Source organism: Falco cherrug, chromosome 7, assembly GCF_023634085.1.
Source record: "Falco cherrug isolate bFalChe1 chromosome 7, bFalChe1.pri, whole genome shotgun sequence".
NCBI lineage: Eukaryota > Metazoa > Chordata > Aves > Falconiformes > Falconidae > Falco > Falco cherrug.
The window spans coordinates 72,815,518-72,833,369 of NC_073703.1; the positions used below are offsets into that span (position 1 = coordinate 72,815,518).

The 17,852-nt window shown below is 44.0% G+C and overlaps 1 protein-coding gene across 1 annotated transcript in view; it reads right to left on the reverse strand.

Moving 5' to 3' along the window:
- LOC102053985 (cytosolic phospholipase A2 epsilon-like) overlaps positions 1 to 16,446 on the reverse strand; it is a 33,586-nt gene extending 17,140 nt beyond the window's left edge. The window contains exons 1-7 of the mRNA XM_055716976.1: positions 16,297 to 16,446; positions 15,043 to 15,132; positions 6,511 to 6,583; positions 3,106 to 3,242; positions 2,475 to 2,606; positions 1,312 to 1,352; positions 188 to 230 (exon numbers count right to left, since the gene is read on the reverse strand). Of these exons, the coding sequence (XP_055572951.1) occupies positions 188 to 230; positions 1,312 to 1,352; positions 2,475 to 2,606; positions 3,106 to 3,242; positions 6,511 to 6,583; positions 15,043 to 15,132; positions 16,297 to 16,392 (612 nt within the window). The 5' untranslated portion in view covers positions 16,393 to 16,446. The remainder of the gene's footprint in view (positions 1 to 187; positions 231 to 1,311; positions 1,353 to 2,474; positions 2,607 to 3,105; positions 3,243 to 6,510; positions 6,584 to 15,042; positions 15,133 to 16,296) is intronic.
- Between the last annotated feature and the right edge of the window lie 1,406 nt (positions 16,447 to 17,852).

Consider the following 17,852-nt stretch of genomic DNA (forward strand, 5'->3'; position numbering starts at 1 on the left):
TCACCAATGAACAGTGCAATAAATATCCCATTCTCAAAGTATCTAAATAGGAAAGAGAGAAGAAAGAGAAAGAACTGTCCTACTGGCTTCTCTACTCTTCTTCTACTACTACTTCTTCCCCACCCTCACTTCCCCTTTATATTAAGGAAACACTTTGAGAAAATTTCTTGGGGAAAAAGATACGTACCACCAGCACTCCATTGGTAGCAATAGCTTCAAGGGGACCAGAACTGGGAAACAAAATTAAAAACTTCAGGGTTTTTTATATCAAACAAATGCCCACTCATCCTTGCCCAGGGTGTTACCCTTTCTCCCCATTTGGAAGAATGGTGGCCAGAGGGACCCCAGCAGGTATGTAACAAGCTCCTTTCCATGCTTGCCTGGACTGAGCACTGCTCTGAGGGGACTTGCCTCTAAAGCTGTGGGATGTGTATCGTAGGTACTTTTTTGCAGTACGATCTCATGATCGCCTGAAATGGAATCTGCGTTATGTAGCTAAATTCTTCTCCTCACTGTAACATGTAAACTACACCTTTTTCAGAGGCACCATGCTAATACACCAGCATACCTCTATTAGGAAGCCCAGTCCTATGTATTTGCTGGTATGCAAACACAATCAAAGGGACACAGGGCAGCAGGTACCAATTACATGGGGGAATAAAAGCTTTCTAGATCATTCAGGTCAAGTCAGGAGGTAGCGTGGAGTGAATTCTGGCCTCAGCTCCACACTAATATGAGGCCTGACCTTAGGCTAGTTGCTTCATTTCTGCCATGCCTTAGTTACCTTGTGGCAACACAGAGACAAAAATACCAATTCAGGATGGCAGGCTGACCGTGCTGGAGGAAAGCCCCACAATAAAGCTTCCAATACGTTGTCACTGTGTTGGGCAGAAAGAAATCAAAATGACTGGGACCAAAACAGTGCTGCAAGGGAAAACTGAAGGAGTCACAGATATGCTGGAAACCTAACCAGGATGGTTCATCATCAGGAGTCTGTGCAATGCATAAGCTGAAACAGGCATGGAAAGACTGATTGACATGCACGCACACACACTCAGAAAGTCTTCTGAAATGTCCCCAGGTAAACAAATCCAACATTGTGGATAGAAGAAACGATGCTGGGAGGTGCGCCTTTGAAAGCAACTAAACTACAGAACAGGGTGGCTGGAGAGATCAGCCAGATGTCTGACACTGCAGGAATGATGTAACAGAAGTCTGGCAGTTTTACAGAAAACCCACAAAGCATGACGACTTCTTTGTTTTAGCATGTAATGATTTTTGCATGTTTTAAATAAACTGTATATCACTTACGCAGCCTCCAATTTGAACTCAACCTCTAGCTCCTCCTTGGCCTGAAAGCAAGAACAAGAAATCAAATTAAGTAGCTACACAATGCTTTCTCTCTGGTCTAAACCCAAGTCCCTGGTATGCAGTAGTGAATTAATTGGTTTCAATGCACACGTGGCCTGTGATAAATATTTCAGACTGGAAGGTCTGAAACAACATTTCAAACCAAAAACTTTCAAACTTCTTCACGGTATCATCAAAACAACCTGTACTTTTACCTCTTAGTGTGCAGCTGCTGCAGAAAGAAGATTTACAACTTTGTCTTCTGAATTCTACCTTTTTCTCCTAACTGTAGCTGGCACTGTCCTGCCATGACTTACTATCCTCACTATTAGCTTGGAAGTTAAAGGTACTTCCCACCCATCACTTTAATACAATAAACAGAAAGCGGTATTATTGAGTGATTCAGAGTTACGGTTATGCGACCCCCTGTAAGGCAGTGTAGATATGTACGAGCTAGCTGTGAGTGACCTAGTCTGGGTACCAGAAGCAACCTGCCCATGGCAGCAATAAGTTGCATGCAAGGTATCTCACTGATCTCATCCATAAATCTCAAAGGAAATAAAGACTCTTTTCCCATTTTATAGATGGGAAACTGAGAAACAGAACAAATCAGTCATTCTGAGCTCCCAGACCACACTAATTCTGCTAGGCAAGTCAGCTGGCAAGGCCCTAGCTGAGATGTCCCTGCAGAGGACAATGCTGAGAATACAGAGGCAACTTCAACTTTGCCTTGAGGGTGAAAGTAGATACAGTCAAAGAGGCAGGGGGTAGTAGCTATGAATTACATGGGGGGAAAAAAAAAACCTTACAGGTTATTATTTACCCTGCAACAGCTGTGCAGCCTTGGAGTGGCTGAGAGATAGCTCACAGTCAGATCCTTCCCCTACCTACTGCACTGTTTCAGTCATATGCTCTTTAATAATTTATAAAAATATTCAGAGGGGAGGCTCAGGCTCTCAAATCCAGATTTTTTTTACCACTTTTTGTAATATATATTTTTAATAGTAATTCATGTACCCATTGTTGTGATGTCATCCATGGCAAATTCAGAAAGCTCACCCCAAGATTTTGAAAGTGTTGTATAATTCTCCACTGATTTAATTGCTTTATTTTTTTGCTCTTACCTCTGGGCTGGGCTTAAAATACAGGAGCACTGTTCTTTCAATTGGAAGTTTAGCAGTATCAAAGAGTGCACAGAGGAGATGGTCATCTGGAGTAGCAAAATCCTCATCATACACTGTCAGCTCCAGCACATTCTGGAATAAGAAGAAGAAAGGGGGTTTTTATAGTTTCTATAGTCTGGACATCATTAGCTCTGCGGAAGAAGGAGTGTCAGGGATGTGCCCGAGTCGCAAAATGAAGAAATTAAGCATCGTCCCCCTTCAGAAAAGCACACTGTAAATACAATATTTCTTCTTCCCTACTTCATTTTAATTGCTCTAAAGCAAGTCTTACATTGGCTATGCCTACACGACAACTTAGTTAACTCCCAGATTCTGTACCCATCCTGCACTGACCCATACAATCTCTCTGGTTTCCCCAAAACATCAATACCGAGCTCAGTTTCTGGCCTTCCTGAATAGCACCATCGAACAGGCACAGGAACTCAGTCATATCTGCTGTTTAACAATTTGAACAGTCCCTTGTCACGTGCCATTTCTCAAACAATTCCTGGGCACAGTTCAGGAGACAGATAGGGCCCACCATCCACAAAACTCTTCAGGCTGCTTCAAGCAGACAACTTTGTCTCCTTACCTTGACTTGGCTCTGGATCCTGAAGTAGAAGGTTTCATTCCACACCGGATTGTTGGAGTTTCTCACAGTTTTAGTGCGGGACTTTTCACTTGTCGCAGTTGGCAGCCACAAGGACACGTAGCAATCAGCCTCGCTTACTGGGTAGGGAAAGAGACAAAACAATTATTACTGTGGCAAAGTCCGTGGTGCTGCATGACACTGCAAAGGTTACTGCATGGTACCAACAGCACGTATGAGTTATTTGAAGACAAATGCCTGATGTAATGTAGCTCTTTTCAAGATACCCTTCCGAGAAGGAAAAAGCACAGACAGGTGATGTAGAACAGGAGGTGTTTTCTATTCTTCCTTGTATAAGTTACAGACAACAGCAACGTTATTATGTATAAAAGAGGTGAGAATTTCCTCTTCTAGTCAGCCACTTTCTTCAGTTCCTCAACCAACAAGCTTTCCTGCACTCATGTGTGCATGCACACATGATAACCCCCAGCTGCTGTCTGATGAGGGGCTTGGGAGCCTCCTCCACCTTTTGAGAACAACTCAGAAGGTCTCCATTTCTGCCTTGCCTTGAGTGATTTAGTTGGTGAGGGTTGTAAAAGCAGCTGCAGAACCACCCCTGTTGTAGCAGATGTCAGAGGCCTCCTTCCAGAAGGAGTTAACTGAATTAGACATTGAATCTTAACTAATTGCCACCTTCAGGAAGAGAAGGACTGTCTCCTCCCAGAAATGCACTGGGAGAAGGTTAGTGAAGGATACTTGATTGTATTTCTCAAAGGCACTCAAATTATTATCTCAAATGGCCACAGACAAAAATGCTATGTACTGTCTGCCAAGGTAATGCAATGTTTCCTCACGCAGGTTACACAAAATACTTCAGCACCTTGAAACTCTCTCTTACACAGTTCTTAGCAATAAAATCATCAGGTATCATAGAATCATTTAGGTTGGGAAAGACCTTTAAGATCATCAAGTCCAACTGTTATCCCAGGACTGCCGAGTCCACCGCTAAACCATGCCTAATGCAAAAGGTAACTGACTTTAAGAATGGATGTCCTTTGATATGAGACTTTTGAGAAAGACAAGTGATGGCAGCAGTAAATGGAGAAGACACTTCAGCAGCAGGTGAGGATTCTGCAGGTCGACCAGGAGAACAAGCGCTTGCACATCACCTTGTGGGGAAAGGCAGAAACTCATCTGGCTGCAATAGGAGCTTTTTCTTGTCTTCTTTTCTTTCCTTCTCCACCAGGTTTTGTCAGGTGTCCCGCTACAGCCACTGGCTCTATCTCAAACCGGGTGGAGGCTGCATTTTATGTTGTTGAAAGTGTACTTGGTTCAAAAAAAATCTTGCTACTTTTCTGAGTCAGAATGAAGAACTGGAATTCATAAATGCTTAAGAAATTACATAATGCATTGTGATAAGTCAACCGACATCTTAATTACTCACTTTCTGCTTTTTAATGTTTTAACACAGAAATGGAAAAACATTTTTAATTCTATCAAATTTTTCCTTAAAAAGTTGTGGAGAAATCAACACATTTGTGCAGAGTCAAAAAACCAGTATTCCTCTAATGGAAAAATGTGTTTGGAAAATATTTAGTGTGCCCTAGCCCTCTCCCTCACCTGCCCTTTTCCACCTTCCATATCTTATTTTGGATCAAAAAACCTTCTCCCTCCTATTCTTTTTTGTAGAGATAGCTTCCACGTCCTCCTCAACAATTTCCCTTCCACTCTTAAGATCTGTAGCATATTTAGTCCCTTGGATGTAAAAGTTGTTTCAAATTTCTTCTTGTAGGTGGTGCCTTCCTACAGCTCCTTTTGTTGCTCTGTTTCCTGAAGTGTCAGAAGCTTTTGCCGATTATATTCCCCTCAGAGAACTGTATGAGCATTGATTTAATTCAGTATGATTGTTCATTACTTTTTTTTTTTTATCTGGGAAATTCTATGCAGATAGTAATGCTTTGAAGAATTTTCACACTGCAAAAATAGGTATTTGAATATGTGTGGAGATCCTAGAAGTAACGATACAGATTTTGAAATGTTTTACAAGTAATTCTGCACGACTTTAGGTTTATCATCAAAGATCATTGTTTCAAAGACTGTTGGCTGTTTGGCTGGCAAAGTACTCTGCTCTACTGATGTGATTCGTCATTCTTGTATCTTAACTGTACTCTGAGATACAAAGCATATCAAGCAGTCCTTAATTATACGAGCAGATGTAGGCAAACTAGTCAGCTGTGTATTTAATGCAAAATATTGCTTCAGTTTTGCTTGCACAATCGCTTCCTACAACCTAGTTATTTGTGATTTTGTCTTGCTACCTGACATGCAGAAGATCTGAGACAAACCCTTGATGAAACCTTTCTGTGTTATTGCATCATCACACACGTGCCACAGCCGTGGACCAGCAGGGAGGTGATCTAAGATACAGCTAGTATATCTCTCAGAGCTGCGACACACGGAAGTCCTCTGATACGCCTTCCAGAAAAAAAAAAATGTGACAACCACAGATAAGATGGGAATGGTACTGCATGGTAAATGCAGATTTTCATCTTTCAGAACATTTTCACTGGCCCTTCCTGTGCAAGAGGCTATACTGCTGATTGCTGCTGCTCACAGTGAAACAGGAGACTCAAGAGCAATGGGAGGGTTACACCATTTTTCTTCTACGCTTACCCTAGAGCTAGTTTCAGCATCCTTTCACAAGCATTCACGTAGCTGTACCGATTCAAACAAGACAAACTGTTAACTTGTCTATTTTGTGTGAAACTCATCTCCTCGTTGCACATGTGGATAGTCCATGCTCTTTAACTAAATAGCAGCATTTTCCTTTCCTGCTCATTGCCCACCACTTTCCTGCCAAGTGACTCCCACTTGCACAACTGCAACACAGCTGCACGAGAGCATCAGGAAGGACAAGGCATCCAGCTCTCAGTCAGCACATTTTTTGACCATTACTTCAGGGTAACTAATAATGGCATTAGCCTGGTGGTAATGATTTTAGAAAGCTTTTTCTTGTTCGTTTCATCTTTGTCAGAACCAAGATGGGGGGGGTGATGAAAGAGTTTGCTCCTTGCAGCCACAGTTTCCAAGGTGCTACAACCCAACGGCAAAGTTACCCCTTGCTTTTGAAAGCACAGTATGCAGTCTTTTTCATTTACCCGTGTCAGAAACTCTCCTTTCTTTGGGAGAAAGTACTTATCCTCAAAAACACATTCAGGTCTTAAAACCAACCAGAAAGCACATAAATAACACTCAACAAAACAGCAGCAAGGACCGATTTGGTTTATAACAATTAGTTTACACAAACACTGGGCTACTTCAGAAACACTTGGAAAAGGTTGCTATACAATTACAAAAGAAAACTTGTTGCCTGTACTCTGAGAGACCACCAAGGACAGAGATACTCACAGGTGTCCACTCGCTGGAGATTTCTCATCCGGATGATCCTTACAGTCAGCAGATAGCAGGGAGAGGATTCTATCTGGAGAAGAAAAGTAAAAATTGGAGTATGAATAAGCATCAAACATGCAAACCAACCAGCTGCTACAAAATAATACAGCTGGTAAAAACTGTGTCAACCATCTCACTATTCTGCAGATGAAAATCTGCAACATAAGCTACTGCTCTTAAAGAAGCCTTGTTATAATATATATATTTCACTGTCTTTTTGCTGTGTTACTCAGAGCCTGGATTCCTCATCATAGCAGAAAAGAAAGGGATAAATCCCTTTCAACTGATACTGTCTGAGACACTTGCAAAACCCCTTGCTTTGAAATTGTAGCGTTTAGCTCTGAGGTAGCTAGAGTAAGTGTCTTGAATGGAGTAAATGCACCAGTGAGCACCATGGTGGAGCTGTCAGAACAGCAGCAGTCTTACTCAAAGTCCCAGTCAAATCCCCTTAGTAACCACCCACGAGGTCCCATCGCATTGAAAAGGGTGCTGTGGAGAATATTTGTTGTTGCTGACTCTCATGGGAGAAACCTGAAGTACCACTCTCAAGAGACATGCTTTTGCCTTCTGCTTCAAAAACACAGGTTTCTCTTTTCCCCCCCTCTATAATTGTAGGGGGAAAACAGTAACAATAATCTGACCTTTTGTAAATCACAACTATGAGATACACCAATGGCTGTAAAGAATTAGGCATGGGCTGCCTTTAGGGGAAAATGAAGAACACCACCACCCTCAAAAAAATCCTTAAGTTTGAAAGTGCTTAACTTCCTTTGGTCCTTTTGAATGTCTCAGCCATGAACTTCTAGAAAACAAGCCTCTCTAGATTTTGTGGCTGCAGAGACCTCTTCCTATTTATTATTAGAGGATAATGGGATTTCCTTCTTCTAAGGCAGGCAATTTCCTGCCAGTTCATTCCATAAAGCTGTCTCTGGCTCAGACCTATTTGCAAAAGGCTGCTCTGACAAAGCCAATAAATAAATCAACATTTCCTGTGGCTGTGACACATGGCCATTTCCTCACACTCCTAGAAGCATCTCTACCTGCATAAGTGGTTACAGCAGAGCCCTCCAAATCATTCTTTTTGACAACGGCTATTTTTATCCACTGATTTCCTCTCATTTAGGAGCACCCTTCTATTTCTAAAGCACTTCAGAGACTTCCTAGAATGACTGTAAACAAGCACAAAAAGTAGATGTCACAGCAGATAGAGAGAAGCTGGAAGAACCTCATTCAAAACAATATGTGTAATGTTGCTGATTTTTTTTTTTTTTAATTTTATGAGAACAGGGCAATAAGGACCTTATTTTCAAATAGGCCTCCTTTATCACAACAAATTACTTTTTCAATGTGTGTTTTAAATCTTTCTTTGGTCTCCTAACACATGATGTTATGTTAAAATGTTTTTTTGCTGAGATCTTAAAAAGGGTTCCTGCTTTTACCCCTCCTGTATGTGTCTCAAAAATTGTGTTCTTCCTTTCTTAGTACTTTTTCATGAAAATCACCCTCAGCAATCTATCCACCTATTTCAATTGCTCTCAAAGGAGAAAAAGCCTAACAAAAGCTGCAAAATTGGCAAACAACAACTGACGGAGGGGTAAGTCCTCAGAACTACCCCATGCAAGGACACTGGTTCACATTTCAGAAACCACGTAGCCATATTAATACACTTCTCCACCCAGTTAATTAACCCTTCTTCTCAGCTGGGTAATTAGCAAAGGTGGATCACTCCACTCACATGTTAGGAATGAGCCTGGGCACCTCAGCATATGCTCTACAAGGCAGAATCTGCATAAGCACTGGGCAATTCTTGCAGTCATTTATCTCTGGAGATTGCTCAAGGTGCTGCCAGCTCCTGGACCCACTCCAGCTACACTTCCTCAGGCAAATGGCATTGCTTGAGTGAAAACCGATGGATTCAATATTTGCAAAGCAGTTTGAGATTCTTAAATAGGAGATATTAAGGAAGTGCAGTGGGTTGGGGTTTTTTAATGACTATTATACCGTTTGTGCCATCTGATAACCTGGTTCCCATATAATGACTTTCTAATGTGTTAGCCAAATTTCCCCATCTGGCACGGGGAAATCAATTCTCAGAGATGCGAGTTTCACCAAAAGACTTACCAAAGTCACACATACACAAAAAAAAAAAAATAAATCAGTGGCTTCATAGAAGCTACAGAAATAAAGATCTGTGCTTGCACCAGCCGTTTACCTGAGGAACAGGCAGCAGCCAGAGCTAGCCTTCCTGGCAGCCCCAGCACATGCCCATGGGGGTAGCAAGGACAACAAGGAGGGCAGAAATCCCCCAGTGATTAGGCCTGGCTAGTTCTACTGCTCCCAGGAGGATTTGCTATTTTACTTAATTCTGGTAACAGATTAAACAAAAGAAATGCATTTAAATAGCAACTGTGACAACAGTAACATGATGTACTAGGGTCTAGTTATACAAAGAAACTAGCAGCTATGCATATGTGAAGCAAAGGACAGAAGTTCTGTTATTCTGTTTACTTAAAATCTATTAAGATTCCTTTAACAAAACAAAAGACTGCAGCTATGTCATGATGTCCCACATACAGAGAGGTTTCCATCACAGCCTCGGGCAATGGAAGACCACAAGCAGCACCCTGCCCTGGGGCTAACAGGGACATGCTAGAACAACCATTTAGAGCTGTCACATTGTAGCTTTGCTTTTGAAAAAAATCAAGACTGATGTCCTCACTCTGTGACTGTTTTACTGATTGTCAGTCTGTTGGCTTGACTTCAGTGCTTCCCAAGTTGTGCTCCTGTGCTTCATGTACAGGTGTGTATTATAGAACAGCTGCATGCAATACAGCACGCTGCAATGCCAGTGCATGAACAAGGCACACACTGCTAGTTTCTCTGCATTCCCAGGGAAACAAAGTTTTACTGCAGTTTTCCAAACAACCGCTCCATCGAACATAGATCAGATCCCACAGTCTCTTCTTCCAATTTTCCACCACTTCCCATAAAAAAGTATAATATGATACTGGGCACCAAGGTACTATGTTGATCAGTCACGTGAATGATTCCAACTTTCTCCCACCTGGGTGAGTAACAATTTGAAAACAGCAGTTTCTCTGCCACGCGTGCTCTGGTGATGCAGGCTGTCTGCATTCCTGGCAGATTTGTGCCTCCTATAGCTCTATTCCAGCCCTCTTTAAAGTCATACTTACATTCAGATGTAGGTATGTGTGGCATGCATCCATCTTGAGAAGCACTGCTGTAAATTATTTCACCAGTTTAGCTGTAAAATACATCCTGTCACATCACAAGCAGCTGCAGAATTCCAAAATGACAGTATTCCTTAATGAGACAAGGGTCCACAAGACCAGAGGATGGCTATTCTTCATCTTTTTTACTTGCTTTTCTTTCAGTACCTTTCTTCAGCCTTTAGGTTTCTTCATCTAACAGACTATTCCAGCATAGGCTATTTCTAGCAGCATCTTCCCAGCTCGCGATATCAACGGCACAGGTGTTCACCACTCCACTATGCCTACTGTAGACTACCCCAGTCTCACAATTCCACAACAGTACAGTCAAATGTATGCTGGGTCAATGCATATTTTGGTATTCAGTGTTAGCTCCGTGTTTTACTATAGATGTTCCAGCAGGTAGCAGAACATTGTAGCTGCCTTCCCAAAACAGAGAGCAGTTATCCAACAACACTGATCCAGAGAGATTTACTCTTGAATCTCCAGGGGCAGCCAACACATTCTCAGTCTCGATTGCTGCCCTTTTTAGATTGGCATTTATTCTAAAGCAATCACTATCAGAAAAATAATGCAGAGATTCTGAAATACATCTTCAGTGTGTGTGATGAAAACTATACCATCACCAAAAAGCACCTGTCCTCCAAGCAGGTGCTCAGCTGTTGCTTTTCTACATGAAATGCGGAATGACTTCCATCTGGTCTCATGAGGAGGGTGGCCTTTATCACACTGGATGAAAAATTGTGATAAGGAAGCAGAGAAAATCATGTGGCACAGTGTGCTGGTACCATTACTTATTCCAGTGCAACCGCACTACATGCTATTCCACAAGCCATCCTGCAAAGATCAGACAAGACTTAAAAATACTTTGAGGACAATCAGTTTACTTATTCAATGGTTGATAGAAAACCATTTCTACAGACCAACCTGAAAAAAATTGCGTTAGCTATGAAAACCATGAAAAGAGCTTCCTCTCTACCCATTCATTTTTCCTGCAGTCACCCAACAACAATGTGTGTCCACTCCTATGTCACCTACCGGCACAGCGGCCTTTCCTGGCAAAGATGGCTTCCCTGCCTTGACCAAGGTCCTCCTGCATTCCTGGCCCCGAGGGGCATTCTGCGGAGATGAAATCACTCCCAGGATGTTACCAGGGCATTCCTTTCTTCTCTCCAGGTGATAATTTAACTAGATGGTAGCCAGGGACCCAATCAAAAGAACTAAGAAGGCTTTGCTGCTGAGGGTGTATCTAGAGCGTATTTCAAGCCGTCTGAGGGTCCGGTTGCCTTAGAGATCACGCACCCTCAATTCTTTTGCAGTTGTAAATCGGGATACTTCAGGCTGTGAACATCACTCAGTCAAGCCCTGCCCCAGCCTGCTAGAGCCTATCCCCCACTGCTGTGGGATGTGCCAGGGGACCCCACAGCGGCACATCCAGCGTCCAGCCACAGCTGCCTCGGAGAAGGAGCCAGGAAGGAATTTTCTTGCTGTTTCTCACCCTGCCCCTGGTAGCCATTGGCTGAGTGCTGTCAGCTGCTGTTTGAACAGGTTTCTGAAGCTCTTCCATGTTCTTGATAAACCTGGGTTCCATGCTCAGAAAGAATCTACTCTCATTGCTTCCTTCCTTCGCCTCCTCCAGATGCTGGGGCTGCGTGTGGCACCTCCATCAAAGGCTGCAGGGCTGTGTGGGGTCTGGGACCACTGGCTGTTTTGCACAAGCAGCATGTTTCATGGTTTTTGTTAGTAACACAACCTCTCCAAATCAGACTGGCTCTTCACCAGCATTAGCAGAAGTCTTGGTTGGATATCGGTGAATGAAAAGCTCCTACAGCTGGATGGAAACACTCCTTCCATGCACATGGCCACAGTAACCCTGGTTTCAGTGAGGAAAATCGATGTGTCCACAGGAGCATGACAGGTATATGCAGGGCCGCAAGGATTGTGTCCTTCATGATTGCTTCCTCATACATGTGTCCATCATGGGACTCTGAACACTTTCAAAGAATAAGACTGTGCTTGAAATTCATTTCCAAAAAGCAGAAATTCAAATATTTATCAAGACAACATGGATAGTTTCAGTGCACAAGGATCCCAGCTTCAGCACAGATCTATTGTTTGATAACTCCAGCTAGTTGCACAGACTTTTCAGTACTGTTAACATTGTCCTCCATCTTTTCGTGTTTCCAGATGTTTAACAACTGGATTTTTCTGATTTTGAAAAACAGGTCCATTTGAAAACAGAGCACTCAACTGCATGTTCAAAATTATTTCTATATATATTCCAACTGCTGCTAGAGGAATAGCTACATCCGTGAAAAGACAGAGCCTTCTTATACTGCTTTGCCCTTCCTAAGCAGAACAAATATGGAAGAAAGAAACTAGACTGAGCATTAACCAGCTAAGGGCTGAGAAGCACACCACCCGATTCCAGATAGCCATAAAATAGGTGTTTACATCTGACAGCTGTTAGCGATTTCTTGAGCCTCATCCTAAGGTAGATGTTACCACAGGCCATGCATCACCCTCTAAAAATCTCTACTTCTGGCTACTGATTCCCAATCTAGAGGTCTACCTCAGACAGATGTTTTACATCTTTTACATCAAACGTGGATAAGCCAAACCATATTTCAAAGTTATGAGCTGATGGGAAGCGGCCTCCTTTGACTTTGCAAGGTTTATTTTTTAAGTGGGAGGCATGCATGCCATTTCAGCAGTCCATATTTCAGGCAACCCCACACCACCACTCAGGGTGGCAGGGGAGGCACCTAGGCTTAGAACAGCTTCTGCAGCTGAGCAGAGCTGCTGCTGGTGCCACACTCCTGCAAGCACCATGGGGCTGAGGGTGGCTCAGGAGTTGCTGCCTCCTGCCTTTCCAGCTGCTGCTGAGACCAGGACTGGAGCTGCTCCCAACAGCAGGGTCTTGGCCTTGCGACCTCAGCTCCTGTTCACATGGCAGAGTCCAACCTGTATCAGAAGCAGCAGCTGCAGCCTCCCCCTAACCTCACCATGCAGCTTGGCAGCTCCGTGCTCTTCCCATGACCTCAGAAGCTGTATCCAGCTTCCAAAACCAAGCAGAAACCAGAGCTGCTGTTCTGCACAAGGACAGGAGTTTGACCTGCCCCTCTTCTGTTACAGGGCAGAGTCACTTCCTGGCAGGGAAGTGAGGTACCACTTGACCCGAGGTATGAGACATCTTACCCTTGTTAAGACATGGCTCATACTGAATTCAGAACTATGCATCCAATTTTTCCCCTCCCCTTCCCTCACATTAATTATTATATGAGACCTGCTGCAATCCTTAAACATAAGCACTGATGTCTGAAATACCAGAGCTGGCTCTGCCTGCTGCTTTAGCATGGGGCAAAGTACCAGCCAAGGCCTGAATAACATAGATTCTTAATGCAGATGAAAATCAACATGTTGGCATAAAGGCACATGCAGTTGATGGGAAATGCCGTGGTATGTTTCTAACAGATGATGCCTCTTAGCAGGTAGAGACTCTCATACTAAGCCTTGTGGTAGTTTCAGTGATGAAAAATCTACATTTTAGAAACTTAGCAGAAGATAATAGCATGTGTGCATCCTTCACATAAACACACGATATGCTGCAGTAATCAAGCCATGGTCATGCAAGTGCATAGGACAGCATGCTACATTCTAATCATAGCAGAAAAAAACCCAGTGACTATGTAACCACATGCAATAACAACAACTCAGTCTATCACCAATGGATTGTCACGAATTTTTGGAATTTTGAAATGTGGAAAATAACCCGTCAGTGAGACAGGGGCAAGATGACAGTTGTCAAGAAGGTGGTTATGGTCTCATACACATTAGATTATTCTTTTGGTTCACTACTGTCACACATGTCCCCTTGAAATTTCACAGCTATCTAAGCCTATATCCTGAGCAGATACTGGAAAAAACAAACACAACACTGTGTGGCATTAAGAAATGCAGACAAGAACGTACCTGTCATATGCATAATTATCATAGGTAATTATAATCCAGGAGTTCAAATCATTTTGCTTTCTCTTACCGTGATTTTAGGTTCCTTACCCCTTGTAAGGAGCAGACATCATACCAAAGACACATCGGTTCATTGTTTTTCAGTCTGTTTTTACTATTTACAAAATTCTTCCTCCTACACATGGTCCAGAATTTTGGTACCTCCACAGGCTGGAGATACATGACTTTGTAAGCTAAATATCTGCAAGATGAAATGCCACAAAGACCCAAGACTGATAGACTATATCATGAGAAAACACATTATACCCTTTTAATGCCACTTTTTTATTTTTAAATAAAAATCCCAATACTGGGCAAACGCAAAAACTAAACTTTGGTAAGTGTGTGTGAAAAAGTAAAAATACTGCAAGCATGAATAAGAATTGGTTTTAATTTCTTGGTGCCTAAACTGTAGCAGGACTACCTGGTAACTAGCTTATCACGAAGCTCACCTGTCTGCCTGTTTACAGCATTACTTCAACCTCCAGGTAAAGCGCCTTCTCAGCTTCATTTTGTCTTGGTATAACTTACCTGCATGGATTATAATGCAAATTTCCATAGAATTATCTGCCTCCGAAGCAGACACTTCTTGGGACAACATTGTTATATGAGTCACATTTAAACTTCTCTAATCCTGACAGAAAGGAAACAATGCCTGTACTTACTGCACAGATAGCAAAGTAGCAGAGTGAGAACCCCTATCAAAATCAGTAATTTCTAACAAAAATAAACCTATGACTTCAAACACAAGAAATAGCTATAGCACTTTCAAGCATCACTCCTTTGACAAAATCCCTCGTTAAGGGTTTATTTTTATGATGGAGCATGGAAGTGATGAACAATCAAAGTTCAATAATCCAGGACACCCTCCCCACAAATTGCTAGGATAGAGACTGCACTGCCAAAGCCACTACAGCCAAACACGCATCACGATTACTTTTGGCCTTTCCAGTTACATAAGGCATCGTGGAACAGAACGCTCACCAATGGATTTCTTTTACGAGTAAGTGAGGGATTAAAACAGTAGACATTCTCCATGGTCCCAATAAAAGACAACAGAGAAACACAACAAGCAGTTCTGAAAATCATCGACATAAGGTGGAACAAAATGATCCAAAAATAAACGTAAGGGCGTTTCCCTTGTAACAGTCAAACTGCTGCCATCATTATTTATCTACCTGAGCCTTTTCCCCTTTTGAGCAAAACAAAACCCGCAGACTTCTTTGGTTCAAAGTTCTTTTGTTCACAATACCTTGAAATCACCTTTGCCTGGTATGGTGCTTTCTTCTTTTTCCTCTTGCAGTTCACCATCTCCCAGAGAATCGATGTCCAAGTCTTCATTCTGAAGAAAGCAAGCAATGATAAATGGTGACATTAAAACAACAACAGCGGCATTATCAGGATAGATAATTAACTCCTACTTGCAATAGTTTATGCTGAAACCCCAGTTAGAACAACTGTTGGTTACACCCAGCCGTGTTACAGTGCTCAGCGTAATTAGCAAACCACCATGTGGCTCAGCACACGCTCCACAAAATCCACATCAGGTGTGCCCTTTAAACAAGTCTATGAAGGAAAAGCCATTTCGGCTGTGAGATACCCAAAAGCTGCCTCTGCATCCATCTTGCAAAAAAAGGTTTGTTTTTTGTTTCAAATGTGATCTTTTGCCAATCTGCTCCCACTCTTGGGGGTATTTCTCAGTTAAAAAAAAACCCCAGAATCTTGATCTGGGTTTAAACACAGTGCATGAAACACATTGCAACTGCAAAATTTTAAATCTAACGTTTCCATTTTTTCAGGAAACAGAAGTTCCAGAACACTTCTGCAATGTAGGGTGCCCCCTTTTGAAACACTTTGTGGGGAAACACCATTAAAGGCCAGTTCCTGACAGGTAAAAAATGTCAAAAGCATTCTGTTTCTGTTTCCAGAGTACTTCCTAAAGCAACATGCCTTCGTCCAGGCAAAGGGCACGCAAAGCAATGTGTAGCACACTATGGGTGAAGTCAAACAAGCTTCGTAATGACCCAGAGAATGCAAAGCAAAATGGAAAAACCAGAACAAAACTGGGAGCGTGGAAATAAAATTCGACTCCCTATCCCTATTCTCTGTCCTGGCCTTATGCCTTTTCCAGTAACCAAAGCTGAGGTTGTCACATCAATTTTGCTGTCAATATATAAATATTCAAGTTTTAAACAGAAGTAGCATTTACTTATGGAAGAAAGAGTTTTTAAGTCTGAGTCTGGATTGAGGCTGGCAGTTCAGTCCCCTGGAAAGCGCCCCCTGACCCGTCCGTTTCTTCCACCTTCCCCATCCCTGCTGCCCCCTGGCCACGCTGGCTCCTCTCCGGTGGCCCGTGGGGCCGGGACCTCAGGCCGCAGCGGAGCGCCACAGGCTCGGGCGGGCAGGGCGGCGCCGGTGGCACCGGGCACGGCGAGGGCCCCCGGGCGGGGTCCGCTCCCGCCGCTCCCGCCGCCCCCCGCGCAGCCCTTCGCAGCCGCCCTCTTACCTGCCGCGCCTTGGCGCCCGGCGGCAGCGAGACCTTGCCGGGGACCCTGCCGTAGAGCGCTGCCGGCACCTCCACGGGCAGCGCCTCCTGCGACATGTCCGCAGCGGCTGCTCCGCGCAGCCCGCGACAAGTTGTTTTATAAAATGACCGGAGGCCCCACCCATCGCCCCGCGCCGGGCCGCGGCCTGCCCGCCCAGCGGCGAGGCCCTCACCTCAGGGCCCTCACCTCAGGGGGCCCCGCCCGGCCGCTCCCAGCCCCGCGGCAGCGGCCGCCCCGCCGCAGCGGTGAGGGGCCGCAGGCACGGGGGGCGCGGCACGGGGGGCGGCGGGACCCGGGGCGGCGCCCCCCGAACCTGGCCCCGGCCGAGGGCGCCGGGCGGGCGGCGGGAGCGGGCCGGGCTGTCGCGCGTTTTCCGGAGAAAGGCACCTGAGCCCAGCAGCTGCGTGGGACCCACGCCGGGGTGCATGGAACGCAGCGTCCAGGCCTTCAGATATGTTTCGCAGAGCTTTTGCTCAATCCAAGAGCGTGAACGGTGGAGCACATCAACATCTCCAGATGTACCCGGTGGAAATTACCATCCTCACAGCGAACGAGTAACAAACCTGCAGCTGTGGTGACAGCGGGCTGTGTCACAGCACCTGCATCTCCAGCATGAACAGTAGCTCAGCCCACACCCGCAGTGCAAGAGCATCTTCTGGTCTCAGGTCACAGACACCCTGAGCTGCATCCTGGAAAACTCCTCTTGCAGCTTAATTTAGAGAACAATTTTTATTTTCTTTTTTTTTTTTTTTTTTTTTTTTTAGCCTCATCAGAAAAGAAGACCTGCCTGACCTTGGAAGACCTGCCACAGGGACACTGAAAATATCAGTGTACTGGCTATTAGAGCAGGCCAGATTTCCCAAGGCTGACTGGTTCAGAGGATCATTAGCATAAATCATGACGCTCACCTAGAAATCCCTCTCAAGGTGATGCATCTTCAGTAAGTTGAGATTCCCTGTCCTCAAGGAAACCTGTGGAGAAGAACAGGTGGATTCTGCATACAGACTTCCAGGTCTTAAAGTTAATTCCCCATTATACACACACCTGGGCATCTAGGAATGATCTGTATGGCCTTCAGCTAAATCCACTTGTTCTGCTCCCACCTGAGTGACTCCACAGGGAAAGCCATAAAGAAAGAAAACTCCAAGGCTCTCGCTAACAACTGAACTAGTGTTAATTAATTTGAAATCTGAACGTTTCAAGCTGGATGGTCTCAATTTGTAGAATGGCAAGGAGAGGCTTCGAATAGAACGGTTCTATTTCTTTACATTTCATATTTTAGTAATTTAAGGATAGATGAAGCAAAATAACCTACTGTCTGCTTCAAAGGTCTAACTATAGTTGCCCCGGCAGCAAACAGCACACTGCTCTTGTCCTTTAGTGCTCACTACACCTCGTACTTCCTCGAATGCTTGGGTTTCTTACACTGCATCTCAGTTTGTGGAAGCACCAATTGCTTGGCAAAGGTACTTGTATTATGTCTGACAGCAGACAGGCTGTGGAGAAACAGTGCTCC